This window comes from Mobula birostris, chromosome 1 (genome assembly GCF_030028105.1).
Source record: "Mobula birostris isolate sMobBir1 chromosome 1, sMobBir1.hap1, whole genome shotgun sequence".
NCBI classification, from domain to species: Eukaryota; Metazoa; Chordata; class Chondrichthyes; order Myliobatiformes; family Myliobatidae; genus Mobula; species Mobula birostris.
Genome location: NC_092370.1, coordinates 82,491,637 through 82,506,364, shown reverse-complemented (window position 1 = coordinate 82,506,364; position 14,728 = coordinate 82,491,637). Strand labels below are relative to the sequence as shown.

The window sequence follows — 14,728 nt, the reverse complement described above, 5'->3', positions numbered from 1 at the left end:
AATTCAATTTCTTTTTTACAGACATTTAAGACCGTAAGACCATAAGACATAGGAGCAGAATTAGGCTACTTGGCCGATCGAGTCTGCTTCACCATTTCATCATTGCTGATCCAATCTTCTTCTCAGCCCCAATCTCCAACCTGCTCCTGTATTCCTTCATTCCCTGATGAGTCAAGAAGCTATCGACCTCTGCCTTAAATATACATAAATACTTGGCCTTCACAGCAGCCTGTGGCAAAGAATTCCACAGATTCACCACTCTCTGGCTAAAGAAATTCCTCCTCATCTCTGTTCTAAAAGGATTCCCCTCTATTCTGAGGCTGTGTCTTGAATAAGAATGACATAGCAAACATTCTCAGAAACAAATCAATACTGTTCAAATTCAATGTACCTCAGACTCCCCCACCAGAGGGAACATCCTCTCCACATCCACTCTATCAAGGGCTTTCACCATTCGAAAGGTTTCAATGAGGTCACTCCTCATTCTTCTGAATTCTAGTGAATACAGGCCCAGAGCCATCAAATGCTCTTCATATGACAAGCCATTCAATCCTGAAATCATTTTCGTGAACCTCCTTTGAATTCTCTCCAATTTCAGCACATCCTTTCTAAGATAAGGAGGCAAATCTGCTCACAATACTTCAAGTGAGGCCTCACCAGTGCTTTCTAAGTCTCAACATTATATCCTTGCTTTTATATTCTAGTTCTCTTGAAATGAATGCTAATATTGCATTTGCCTTCCTCACCACAGACTCAACCTGCAAATTAACCTTTACGGAATCCTGCACAGGAAGTCCCAAGTCCCTTTGCACTTCAGTCTTTTGTTTGTATTTTGTCTCCATTTAGAAAATGGTCAACCCTTTCATTTCTTCTACCAAAATTCATAATCATACACTTCCTGACACTGTATTCCATCTGCCATTTCTTTGCCCGTTCTCCTAATCTGTCTCGGTCTTTCTGTAGCCTCTCTGCTTCCTCAAAACTACCTGTCCCTCCACCTACCTTCATATCATCTGCAAGCTTTGCAACAAAGCCATCAATTCCAACATCTAAAACATATAACATAAAAAGAATCGGTCCCAACTCAGACCATGTGGAAAACCACTAGTCACCAGCACCCAGACAGAAAAGGCTCCCTTTTTTCCCCACTCTACCTCCTGCCAATCAGCCACTGCTTTATCCATGCTAGAACTTTTCTTGTAAAACCATGGGCTCGGAGCTTGTTAAACAGCCTCATGTGTGGCGCCCTGTCAAAGGCCTTCTGAAAATCCAAGTACACAACATCAACTGATCACTTTGTCTATCCTGCTTGTTACTTCTTCAAAGAATTCCAACAGGTTTGTCAGACAAGATTTTCCCTTGAGGAAACCATGCCAACTATGGCCTATTTTATCTTGTGCCTCCAAGTATCCTGAGACCTCATCCTTAATAATCAACTCCAACATCTCCCCAACCACTGAGGTCAGACTAACTTATCCATAGTTTCCTTTCTTCTGCCTCTCCCGCTTCTTGAAGAGTGGAGTGATACTTGTAATTTTCCAGTCTTCCAGAACCACTCCATAATCTAATGATTCAGGAAAGATCATTATTAATGCTTCCAATATCTCTTCAGCCACCTCTTTTAGAACTCTGGGGTGTACACCATCTGGTCCAGGTGACTTATCTACCTTCAGATCTTTCAGTTTCCCAAGAACTTACTCTATAGTTTAATTAGAATAAATAATTTAAATACTTTATATGCTTCAGGAAGGATGTCAAAGGTTAGAGAAGTAAGTAGATTTGCTTGGGGGATATTAGCAATGAGAAATTATAATTATGAGGAGAGTTGGGCTTTCTTTTTAACACTGGAAGTTTAAGGAAAGAATTGACAGAAGTGTCCAAATAGAGTAATTAGGAGGAAACTGATCCCAATAGATGAACATAGAAAGAACATAATTGGCCAATGAATTCAAGAATGATGAGGTGATTTTCTTGAGCAGCAAGTTGTTACGATCTGAACATGAGATGTCAAACTATTTTCTTCTGTGCCATACACTGCAGAATGTGATTTCTCACACTTCACCAACTTAGATAGGTTTTTGCAGCACTTCATTCACAAGCTTCCTTAAAGAGTAAACTTGGGTTATTAAAACAGTTGAGGTCAAAACAGTTGTTTGACCTAGTATCTGTAGACATTAGTCTGTCTGGATTCACAAGCACTATATTGGGCATCTGTGACACTTTCATCTTGTTTTCACTGAATTTATTACTCATATGGATTGAGTGAAGATTTCAAACAGACATGTCAGTTTGCAAAACAGGCCTTTATTAAGATTATAAAATATAGAAAACAAATGAGGTCATTCAGCCTATCAACTCTGCTCGACATTCAATCATTGTTGATTTACAGTATTTTCTTTCAACCGCATTATCCTGCCTTTTCCCTAAAACCTTCGACATCCTTACTAATCAAGTACCTATCAACTTTTATTTTAAATGTACCCAATGACTTGTCCACCACAGCCATCTGTGCCAGCAAATTCCACAGATTCACTACCTTCATTCGTCCTCATCTCGGTTCCAAAGGGACATCCTTCTATTCTGAGGGTGTGCCCTCCGGCCCTAGTCTCTCCCACTACTGGAAACATGAAATTGCTAACCATACTATGTTACCATGCACAAATTATCTGTGATTTTTGCTACAAATCATATGTACATTGTAAAATGCTTTGGACCTTAGGGTCATGAACACTCCATGTAAGAGCACATCTTCAATCCTCCCCCCACCCAAACCACCTTATATGTAGCAGCAATCAATCTGCAGACATGAAAGAGAAATATAAGGGCAAAAGCAGTGTGTTCCACACCTTTGCTACTAATTCTTCAACTTAACTCAGAGAACAGAAAGAAAGCAAGCTTTGCTTGTCAAATGTACATCAAACCATACAGTGAAATGCATTTTTTGCATCAAATCAGATCAGCATGTAGTGTGCTGGGCACAACGTAGCATATCCACAGCTCACTAGCTCTAACCATATGTCTTTGCAATGTGGGAGGAAACTGAAGTACACGTAGGAACGTACAAGCTCCTTAGAGACAGTGACAGGAATTGAAATAGGTGATCACTGGCACTGTAATAGTGTTATGCTAACTACTATACCACTGTTCTGCCCAACAGAATGCGCTCTGTAGGACAACATAACAATTTACCAGTAATTATAGCCACAATGCATGGCTATAGGTGAAGAAATTTTAATTTAAGTTAGTAATTTTATATCTTTGCACTATAAAACTACAAATTTCACATCATATGTCACTGATAATAAACCCGATTCTTAACATCACTTGCAAATGGAGATAATGCTTCATCTGAAAGCCAGCAATTCTGGCACTAGGGCAATTATTTAGTACTGCAATGGAGTGTCGACCTAGGTTTCTAACATTGTATCCCTGTTATGGGATGCAACTCCCTGATTTTCAATCCCAAGAATAAGACTGCGCTCATCAGATCCATTTATGGATGAATGGGATAAGGCAAATTGTCATCACAGGTGTTAATCCTTTAGTTACCTTGCTTGAAATGTCAAATGGTGCACAAGTTCTGGTTCCACATTTAAAAGTGACTCTTCCTGTCCTTTTCCCATGATGAGTTGGGGGTCTTTTAAACCCAAGCTTCGCCTCTCCACGTGTAGAATAATGGGATCAGGGAGGTGGCTCCTCATGACAAACAGAGGGCTGAATACCAGCTGCAGATAAAATACAAGACATAAAGTAGTTTTCAAAAACTAGGTAAAATGACTACACCAGTTCAAAGGTGGGCAAGGTAAGGGCAAGGGGGAAAATGGCAATGTCTTGTCAATGTGGAAAATGAGCTTTTAACATCTTATTCAAGTCTAAGCAGAAAATGCATTCCAGAATCTCTTGACTCTTTTGGGATTCTGATACAAGACCTTTAGCCTTTAATATAGCTAATAGCCTGAATAGCTTTAATGTAATATTATGAAAGACACTGACTTTGAGTCAAACAAGATACTATATGAGGATGAGTTACTGAAAGGTTGACTGAAGAGTTAGGTTTAAAGATTACCTTGAAGGATGTGAGAGAAGCAAAAAGTTATTAAACAGCCAAAAGGAGGCTTATACATGCCTCCAGCTTGCTCAACGGTTCAGTGAGATCATGAAGAAAGCACCACATTTCGTTTTGTCAATTAATGCAAAATTCCCCTAACTTCCTACAATCCTTTTCTCTCAATCCTGAGCATACAAGAGACTTGATCACTTGCAGTAAATGAAAAAAAATTAAGCATTCACCGTTCAATTATCTTGAACTATGACCCTATTCCCACCCAGTATCTCAAAACCAGGGGAAATGATTCTTGGCACATTCTTTATAAGAACCTTAATAGAGTCATGGGGCTGTAAAGTACAGAAATAGGTCCCCAGCCTAACTTGTTCATTCCAAACATGATGTCTATTAATGTACACTAATTCTATTTGTCAACATTACACCTGCATCCCTATATTCCTTTCCTATCCAAGTGCCTATTCAAATGCATTTTAAAACTTTATCATTTTATCTAACTCTACCACCTTATCTGGCAGCTCATTCCATATAAACCCCGTCCTCTGTATGAAACACTTAACCCTCAGATCTTGTTTAAATTCTTTCTCTCTCATGTTAAACCTATACCCTTGTCTTAAACACCCTACCCTAGGGAAAAAGGTCTATCCGATCTATGCACACACTTCAGTGAGACTTCACCCAGCCTATGTAATCTCTCCTTATAAGACAAGACCCCATTCCAGGCAACACCCTGGTGAAACTCTCTCTATTGCTACTATACTCTTCCTATAATGTGACAAGAACTGTAAACAGTGCAGCCTGTGCAATGTTTTGCACAGCTGCCACTTGACATCCCAATTTTATACTCAGTGCTTCAGTCTCTGAAAGCAAGCATTCCAAATATTTTTTTCACTACTCTACCATTGATGTCACTATTTTCAGTGAGTGATAGAGTTGCACCCCAATTTCCCTCTTGTAACACAATTGGAGGTCCCTACTTACTGTATATGTCCTATTAGTAGTTTTGACCCAAAATACATTAATTCACACTTGCTTCAATTAAATTCCATTTGCCACTGTTCTGCACAACTTTCCAAATCATCTATGTTGATTTGTATCCTTTTATAACCTTCTTCACTATCTACAACTCCACCAATCTTTGTGTCATCAGCAAATTTATTAATTAGTTTACCTAAATTCTCATCCAAGTCATTTTTATATATATAGCAATGGCCCCAGCATTGATTCCTGTGGTATACCACAGGTTAGAGAATTCCAGTCAGAAAAATGCACCTTCCGCCTATCACCAAACCAATTTTGCATCAGTCGGCCAACACCCTTGGATCACATGAACTCCAAAACTCTGAACCAATCAACTGAGCAGGACATTATCAAAAGCCTTGCTAAATTCCACATGAACTCATCTATTGTACTGCCTTCATCAATTTCTTTGAATATCTCCTCAAACTTTCAATAGAAGACAGCAATTTTCCCCTGCACAAAACCATGTTGACTCCTCCTACTCAGTCCCTGCTTTTCCCATGAACATAAGTCTTGTCTTTAGAAATTTTTCCAATAAAGATTCAGGCTCTGTTTGAATAAGGGAACAACATTAGCTGTCCTCCACTTTTCTGGTACCTTACCCATGGCAAAAATCTCCAATAGACCCGTATCAATCTTCTCCCTTGTTTTCCAGAGCATCCAGTCAGGGCTTGGCAAATTATCCACCTTATTGTATGTCAATATCTCTAAAACTTTCTCCTTCATAACAGACATGTTCCATAATATCTGTGTATCCCTCCTCTAACACTCCATCCTAAACATCCTTGACCCTGATGAATATTGATAAGTATTTCTTTAGGATCCTGCTCAGATCCCCGGCTCCATACAGAGATTTCCCTACCGGGCCCTGAAGAGATGTACCCTTTTCTAGCTACCCACTTACTTCTAAAAATACTTAATGGTGAGGGATTCTCTTAAACCTCTCAATCAGGTACGTTTTTATTCTTCGAAACTCCAGAGATTCTTGGTGATACTCAATATACTGCACTGTCATTACACCCCCATCTAAAGCAAGTATATCCTTCCTTAGATAAGGAGGCAACTTTACATAGTTCTTCAGATGAGGTTCCGACCAGTGCTCTACATGCACCTTCCTTATAATAAAGGTGAACTCTTCACTTGCCATCCAAACTGCTTGTTGTAAGTTGATGTTAAATTTGTGATCTGTATCCAAATCATTTTTAATATTGATATTTGTCATCTCTCACATTTTATAGAAATACATTGTTTCGTATTTTTCCTACTAAAGTAATCCCTATTTATGTCATTTGCTATCTTCTTGTCCAATCGCCTTATCTTGTTAACCTTCTCACCACATTATCGGCAAGCTATGGACCTGGAGGACATCACAGTGTAAATGCATCAATCTTCAGTTTAATTCTAGTGTTGAGGTAAAAGATTGGACCTGATCTCTCTCAAAGCAGTGAGTGTTAAGGGCCAAATGTTCTCCCTTTATTGCCAATATTAACATTCTCTTAGCAGATGTAATAAAATTACTGTTTTTTTGGTAAGTGTCAAGGCAAGCAGTGTTCTTAAAGGGCCAACACTGAATGAAGAACAGCAGACTCACCATTCTCTGTTGCACAGAAGATTCTGCATCCAGTCTCAGAGAAGAGCACCACACATGTAACATAGAGCTGTTTGAATCTGGAACCTGCATGGATCAATAACAATGAAATGCATGTTAATTATGCTCATTATGTGAAGGGAGACATTAATGATAATTTCCTCCACTTTCAACGGTTGTTGTCCAAAAGAAGTAATTTTACATGGTTCAAAGGCAGAAGTCAAAACAAATCTTGTACAATTACCTCAATGAGTATCTTATCAAAGAAATTGATACTTCATCATTGCTCAAAACCCATGCAGTGGAGGTGGTTGGTGGATTCACGTCCACTGCAGTTGGAAAACTTTGAATATTGCAATGTTAAAATGTGTGAATGGGGTTTCACGAGAACGAGTTTAGCTTTGTGTGTATTAAGCATGTTCACACATCTCTTCGGTGAGAACAGGCAAAATGGCTCTAAACTATCTGCTCAAGGCACAGAAGAAATGAAATTAGCATAATAAAGTTATTCATGGCTAACTGCATTACAAATTCAGAGGAAATCTGGTAACACAGGCAGTTCCAGTATTACATTTCAAATTGACAGTACACATTGTTAAAATTTCCCTGGCACATTCTGCACAAACTCAATTGGTCAACTGACAGATTTTCAGACAGGTTTATTTGTTAGTTCCGAATGAAGGCAAAGGGGTTAAATGAAGAAGCTGCCTCATCTGGAATCAGCAATCCCCTTTAACTCTGAGGATTAAGCACTGATCTAATTGAGGGGATTAGCCTGTTTAAAAGAGGTTGACAGATGTAGAGAGAGGGAAACACTGTTATGCCCACTGACAAGATAAGTATACATTGTTCTATTATCAAAGGCTACTCATCGATATCAGAGAAAATCTTTCTTCATGATGAAACCTTTCTCTCACTACAAACGTGATGAGGCGAGAGGATTCAAGTGAAAATTTCAAACCTTTGTTTTTTGTGCAGAAGTGTATTAAGGGTTGCAGAACTGTGACAAGTTGATGCAAAACAGCGATAGTCTAATTATGGCTTGAAAGATTAAATGCCCTTCTTCTGCCCCTATAGTTAGTTACTTAGATTAGATCAGTTTATTGTCGTACACAACAGGATACAACAGAACTCCTTGTTCGCTTGAAGTTCACAAAGTAAATGGTGTACAGGACAATAATAAATTAAAGCTAACAATAAATAAGGAGATGAGTACAAAACAACAGAATGTTGCAAAGTATTGTCGTGCAATAAGAAATAGTAAAAAAAATGCTAAAGTGACAATATTGGAAGAGGTGAAATTTAGGGTTTTGATAGCAGTGAGGAAGAAGCTGTTCTTGTGTCTGGATGTCAGATTTTTGGCAATCAGTTTATAACACAGTATACCTGAATGACAGTGCTGTCGTCGGACTGAAGAGATTCTGGACATACATCTGACGACCAGTCTAAATCTTTCCCTTTAACTTTGATGTACAATTGAGTGAACTCTGCATTCTCAAGAACAAAAGATGGTATCTTCTGATTTGCTGGCAAGGTGCTAAGATGCTCTTTGATTGACTCTTGTCCATCCTGCCCACTGCAACACTGCACCACCTTCAGTTCTATATCCTGGTTCAAGTAGCTGCAAATGACTTGCCTCCCACAAATTAATATCTGAAAGACAGCGGAATCAACCAACGGTCATTTTCCATGTTTGGTTTGAAAAGTAAATCATAAAATAATTAGAAAAAAATCCAAAATACTTTAGATTTATTTTGAAAAGATATTGCAAAATATTGAGTTTAGTTAATATCTGCTAGGATTATGTCAAAATTATGCAAGAGAATATATAGTAAAATGACACTTAGGAGCACTTGTGTACAGAGGGATCTTGGGGTGCAAGTCCACAGCTCTCTAAAACCTGCAAGCCAAGTAAGTAGGAAAATAAAGGTGCTGTACAACATGAACCTATCACAGGCAGGAGGCAATGAGTATAAAAGTCAAGAAAGTCATACTGCATCTGTATAAAACTTTGGTTCAATCATATTTGGAATACTGTGCCCTGTTCTGGTCATCGCACTATAGGAAGGATGCAGAAGCTTTGGAGAGGATGCAGTAAAGGTTCATCAGCCTGAATTGGAGTCCATTAGCTATGAGGAGACATTGAAGAGACATGCACTCTCTCTGGAGCATTGGAGACTGAGGGGAGATCTGATAGAAGTACATAAAATTATGAGAGGTACAGATAGGGTAGATAGTCTTTTTCATAGCCTCAAAACATCAAAAACTAGAGACGATAAGAGGAGGATATTTTAAAGGAAATGCAAATGCTTCTAGTGGGATGGCAGTGTACTCAACACAGTGGCCACTCAGGGTCCAGTTAAAGGTGCATTTGCTTGACTTGTAAGTCTTTTTTACAATCACAAGTCTCTGCTAGATACTATCAAGTACAGCAGGACTATCTCAATAGTGAGGTGCTTGATAGTGATAGAACTGGACTTATAGTGTATCATTCTCGTGTTGTTGCCTGGACTTGTTGCGAACTGTTGTGCCGAGACGGTGCAACATTCAACAAACAGAGTGAGTGATTGTCTTGGATGTTTTTATTGGAATGGGAGGACCCTGTTGGACATTGGTAACATAGAATCCGGAAGTCTGTTCATTGGCGAGACCAATGGTGGAGGCACTGTGTTGCCTCAGTTCTGCTAAGGACTAGGCCTTAGCCTTGGGGTTATCTTGGATGCAGCGACCATTGAAGTTGCCCAGGGGAGAGAACAGGGGGCTCTGCTGGCATACTGGGTCGGGTACTGTCCTCTGGGTTTTCCTCAGTGCTATCTTATAGTTCACTCAGTGAAAGAACATGCTGGACCTGTACAATCTACAGTCATGCCACTCAGGGACTTGGGCTGTATTATTATTTGGTCTTTATGACTGTATGTTTTTCTGAAATCATATCCATATGTGCTATGTGCTATTCGCAATGTTCTGTGTACTGTTGGTAATGTGTTTTGCACCCTGGCCCCAGAGGAACACTATTTCATATTCACATATAATGTGAATGATAATTAAACTTGAACTTGAACTTAATGTGTGAGGCAAGTTTTCTTTTTACAGAGAGTGGTGGGTTTCATGAATGCACAGGGAAATGGTTGTAGCAAAGTCATTATCCCAGCATATGTCAATGATAATATTACTTGGATTTCCAGCATCTGCAGATTTTCTCTTGTTTGTGAGTGATAATCAACCTGATTTTGAATCAGAAGCCAAGTTTATTATGATATACACAAGTACATGTATGCACAGATTCAATGAAAAACTCACTTGCAGCAGCATCACGGGCACGTACTGTCACATCAGGTAAACAACATTCACAAACAAGAACATAAAATAAACGTAACTCATATACAATTTTTACAAGAAAGAAAACAATTATAACAAACAACAGATACTATTACAAAGCTTAAGGGGCATTTAGACAGGCAAATGAACAGCCACAGAATGTAGGAATAGAGACCATGTACAGACTGATAGGAATAGTTAGACTAGCATCATAGCTGACGGAGACATGGTGGGCTAAAACACTTGTTCCTGTGCTGTCTGATGTTCTTCTCTGCTATTCATTCCTATGTATTGTGCACAATGTACACAAACCAGATCTAAATAAGCTGATGCCCTTACATTTTGATAACCAGAGCAGACGTAGACATTTAAACACTTTGGCACAGTAAAATATAATAATTTTCCAGATAATCCTCCCTAATTTATGATTCACAGAAAGCCATTTAGTCCTTTGTGCCTGGATTGGATCAATGAAAGAGCTGGCTTATTGGACCCAATCTCTAGCCATTTTTCAATGGTGAGCAGACTAGCCTTTTTTCATTCAAATGTTCAGTTTGTTTCCAAAACATTGCTTTCTAGATTATGACCATTTGCTGAATGCATTTCCTCATCTTGCTTGCCGTTGCTTACTTTTAATCCTAAATCCTTCTCTCCTTGTTACTGACAATTCTACCTTATGAAAGTTTCTCATTTACACTGTCAACATCATGCACAATTTTGAAGATCTCTTTTAAATGTCTTCTTAACTACAGGTCCAAGAAGTGCTGGTTTTCAGAAACATGCATAGTTCTGACTACACCAGTACTGGAAGGGTAGTGACTTCACAGGAACAATACGGTGATAAACTCTACAAATACAACAGCAATATCTGCAGGTACTCAAGGTCTGAAATAAAACAGCAGATGCTGGGAATACTCAGCATCACTTCTAATGGCCCTAATGGAGAACAGTTAGTTCTGCTTCTCTCTGGCACAGATGTGGCTTGACAAAGTGCTTCTTTTCTCCAATACAGGATATAGCTGTGAAGAAAGATCATAAAATCTGGAGCTGTTTAAATATCTACATTCGACATTGGGCACTGATGGAAGTTTCCAGACAAACAGTTTCAACAGCAGGAAAAGAACAATAAAGAACTGTGATCTCAGGTTTATGATGAGACAAATGAAGAAACTGGAAAACATGGATCATACAACAAATTAATAAATCATGTAACCATATAACAGTGTACTAACTAGTACTTTAATATTAAATTGGACTAGTTTGATGCAATCAACTTTCTCTCTCAAAAGGCCTGACTTGTCTTATTATATTTTAAAAGAATCATTTTTCTCATCTTTAAATATCTGGTCTCAGTATATAAAGGCAGCTCTTTAAAATATATGAAAATAGAAAACATATTTATAGACCACAAATTCCAAGCTTTTTCATCTGCATTTAAAGGGTTATAATATTTTTTTAAAACGGCTGGTTTTTATTGGCAACCACATGAAAGAGACTTACTTGTTTTTGCACACTGTTAAGTGGCTGCACTTTGATGATCAGTGATGCTGTTCTTCCCTTGTACTGGATGCTTCTAACAAATGTGCCTATGTTGTCCACACTGAATGGCTCGGACCAGCGCCAGTTTCCCCAGCCCTCGATACAGATGTGCAACAGCTGCATGGAACAATGAATATGTTTGTATTGACAAAGGGTCTGAGATAAGACAGTGCAATCCACAGCATTTTATAAAAGTTACCATTTTCTCCGGAATTATTTGCTTCTATTTATCGGATGTAGACAATCAGCAAGCCACTTTTTCTTTTGAAACAGCTCGATCAATTTCAACAACTGAGTTACTCATTCATAGGAACCTGTCCATAAGTTATAGTGGATTCAGAACAATTTGTATAGTTAATGTTATAAGACCACTGAATGGTCCCCTGGACTCTTAACCTCAGAATGTACCTCACCATGGTCTTGCACCTTATCGTCTGTCTGCACTGTACCTTCTCTGTAACCGTAACACCTAATTCTGCATTCTGTTATTGCTTTTCCCTCATACCATCTCGATGTCTTGAAATGATTCCTATGGACGGCTGGCAAAACTCATTTTTCACTGTGTATATATGTGACAATAATATTTCAAATTCAACAATATTGTAGTCATTTTGATGTGCTTAAAGGAATGGCAGTTAAATGCTGATATGATGAAAATATCTGAATGAATGCCAGGCAAAATAGTTTTTCATAGTACCTCGATACAGTGCAGCAATAGTAAACCAATCTTACACTGAACTAATAACAATGTACATGGTGCAAGCAACTCATGAGCAAATAGCAACTTTGATGGAGAAAAGGTCCTGTGGTTCAGGTACAGTGCTTCAGGAGCACAGTGGTGCAGTTAGTCATACTGCTGCCACACTGCACCAGAGACTGTGGCTCGAGCATGACCTCAGGAGCTGTTTGAGTAGAGATTCTCCCTCTGACTACATAAAGCAAAAATACGGTACAGTAAATTATCCCTGGTGTAACTCCCATAGAATCTGGGGGTCACTAATGAAATTGTAGAGAATAATGTAGAATCAGTGTAAATGGGTAGTTGATAATTAGAGAGGACTTGAAAGGTCAAAAGGTCAATTTCCATGAAGTATCTCTCTATAACATTTGTAACATGTCCTGATGAAGGTCTCGGCCCAAAACATCGACTGTACTCTTTTCCATAGATACTGCCTGGCCTGTTCAGTTCCTCTTGCATTTTGTGTGTGTTGCCTAAATTTCCAGCATCTGCAGATTTTCTTTTGTTTGTTATTTATTGCAAGACATGTTTTACTGTTTTACACATTTTCACTGGATACATTTCTATTGAAAAAGTTATCTAACAACATGATGATTTGCATGAATCCAAAATTGGCACAATTTCTCTATCAGAGAGCAGCAAATTTCTCTATCAGAGAGAGTTGTAAATAAAAAGAAGTTTTAGCTCCTATTTTACTAAACACACCCATTATTTGCTTACTGGTGCAGTCCTGGTAGAGTTCTGATGAAAAGATATGGTGCTGAAACTCTTACAACTCAGACCTGTTGAGTACTTGCTGCTTTCTCTATACTGTTTCAGATTTCCGGCAATTGCTTCCCGTTTTGTATACTTTGGGCAAAATCCTTTAGGAAGTCATCACTAGAAATACTAGCAACAATGCATTCTGCTCTCCTCAGAAATTCAGCTCCATTAAAAAATTTTTAAGGCAAATATAAAGTTCTGGTGCCACTATATAACATACATAATGCTATATCATGAGCACAAATTTCTAGGGAAATTACTTCATACTTAATCAATAAATATTTTTCCCTGTGTGAAATGACTGCAAGGTAGCAATCAGAGAAAAGTAACATATGCCATCAGGAGACACTCCAGACTCAATAGTGAATTAAACAATTTTAGATAACCAGATCTTCTAGCTGGTGCTGAAAAGTCATGGATTTGTAATGCCAACTCTGCTTCCCTCTCCTAACATTTCTCATCAGGTCAACTGAGTAATGCCAGCATTTGCTTTCATATCATCTAACAAGCGACTGGAGTGCTTTGTATTCTACACTACTGTAGTTTTCTGGTGAGATAGTACAAAAGGAAGACAATAATAGAATGAAGAATAGTGTTACAGAGAAAGTGCATTGCAGGAAGACTATATAGTGCGACGCTCATCCAAGGTAGATTGAAACTTTAACAGTTCATCTTTACAGTATGGGAAGTCCATTCAGGAGTCTTAAAACAGTGATATAGAAGTTGAACATAATCCTGGTGTGCGTTCTCCAAGTTTTTCTACCTTCAGCCTGATGGGAGGGAGAAGAACAGAGAATAACTGGAGTGGGTTGAAGGCTTTGGTTATGTTGGTTGTTTTCCCGAAGCTGTGAGAAATGTAGGCAGAGTCAATAGAGGGGAGGTTGGCCTTAATAAAGGACTGGGCTGCATTCTGTGGTCTTGAGCAGAGCAGTTGCTATAGCAACCTGTGATGCATCTGGTTAGGATGCAATTAATAGTGCCCTTGCAAAAATTTGGTGAGGGTCAATGGGGATGTGGAAAATTTCTTCTCTATACTCTGTCCTTATTCATTCCTCTCTATTAATAACTTCTCCAGATCAATTCAGCTGTTCACCGAGCTTTCACCACTCACTCTCAGCCACCACCACCAGCATTTGCACCATTCAGTCTCTATTAGATTCACAAACACATTCATTGTGTCCTATCACAGACACTCCTGTTGTTCTCTCTGAACCACCTGCTTCACTGCAATTTAACAAAAATGTCTGATTTCTAACTTATCCCACTTCTGATGAAAGATCACTGGCCTGACAATTACTCTGTCACAAACAAGAGAAGATCTGCAGATGCTGGAAATCTAATCAACACACACAAGCAGGACAGAAGGGTCTCGGCCTGAAACGTCAATTGTACACTTTTCCATAGGTGCTGGCTGGCCTGCTGAGCTCCTCCAGCATTTTGTGTGTGACGGTTATTCTGTTCCTCTCTTCACAGATGCTGCTTGACTCACTGAATATTCTCAGTATAGATTTCAGATTTCCAGCATTTGCAATTGTTTTTCAATCTTTAAAGGGGGTTCCTGAATCTAAGAGAACAGACTCTGCATCATCTTATCTAATCAGGCTGAATTATCATTACTTACCTGTTCTAAGGCAGGAAATGGCAACTGCGCAAATAAAAATAAATAAACTGCTGGAAATTTCACTATTTATGACTCAGC

The 14,728-nt window shown here is 38.7% G+C and overlaps 1 protein-coding gene across 6 annotated transcripts in view; it reads right to left on the bottom strand.

Annotated features, from left to right (window-relative positions):
• LOC140197714 (intermembrane lipid transfer protein VPS13B-like) overlaps positions 1–14,728 on the bottom strand; it is a 1,066,299-nt gene that overhangs the window by 71,347 nt on the left and 980,224 nt on the right. For all 6 annotated transcript variants that reach the window (XM_072258131.1, XM_072258103.1, XM_072258121.1 and 3 more), the window contains exons 44-47: positions 11,490–11,645; positions 8,058–8,324; positions 6,675–6,758; positions 3,550–3,725 (exon numbers count right to left, since the gene is read on the bottom strand). In XM_072258131.1, the coding sequence (XP_072114232.1) occupies positions 3,550–3,725; positions 6,675–6,758; positions 8,058–8,324; positions 11,490–11,645 (683 nt within the window). The remainder of the gene's footprint in view (positions 1–3,549; positions 3,726–6,674; positions 6,759–8,057; positions 8,325–11,489; positions 11,646–14,728) is intronic.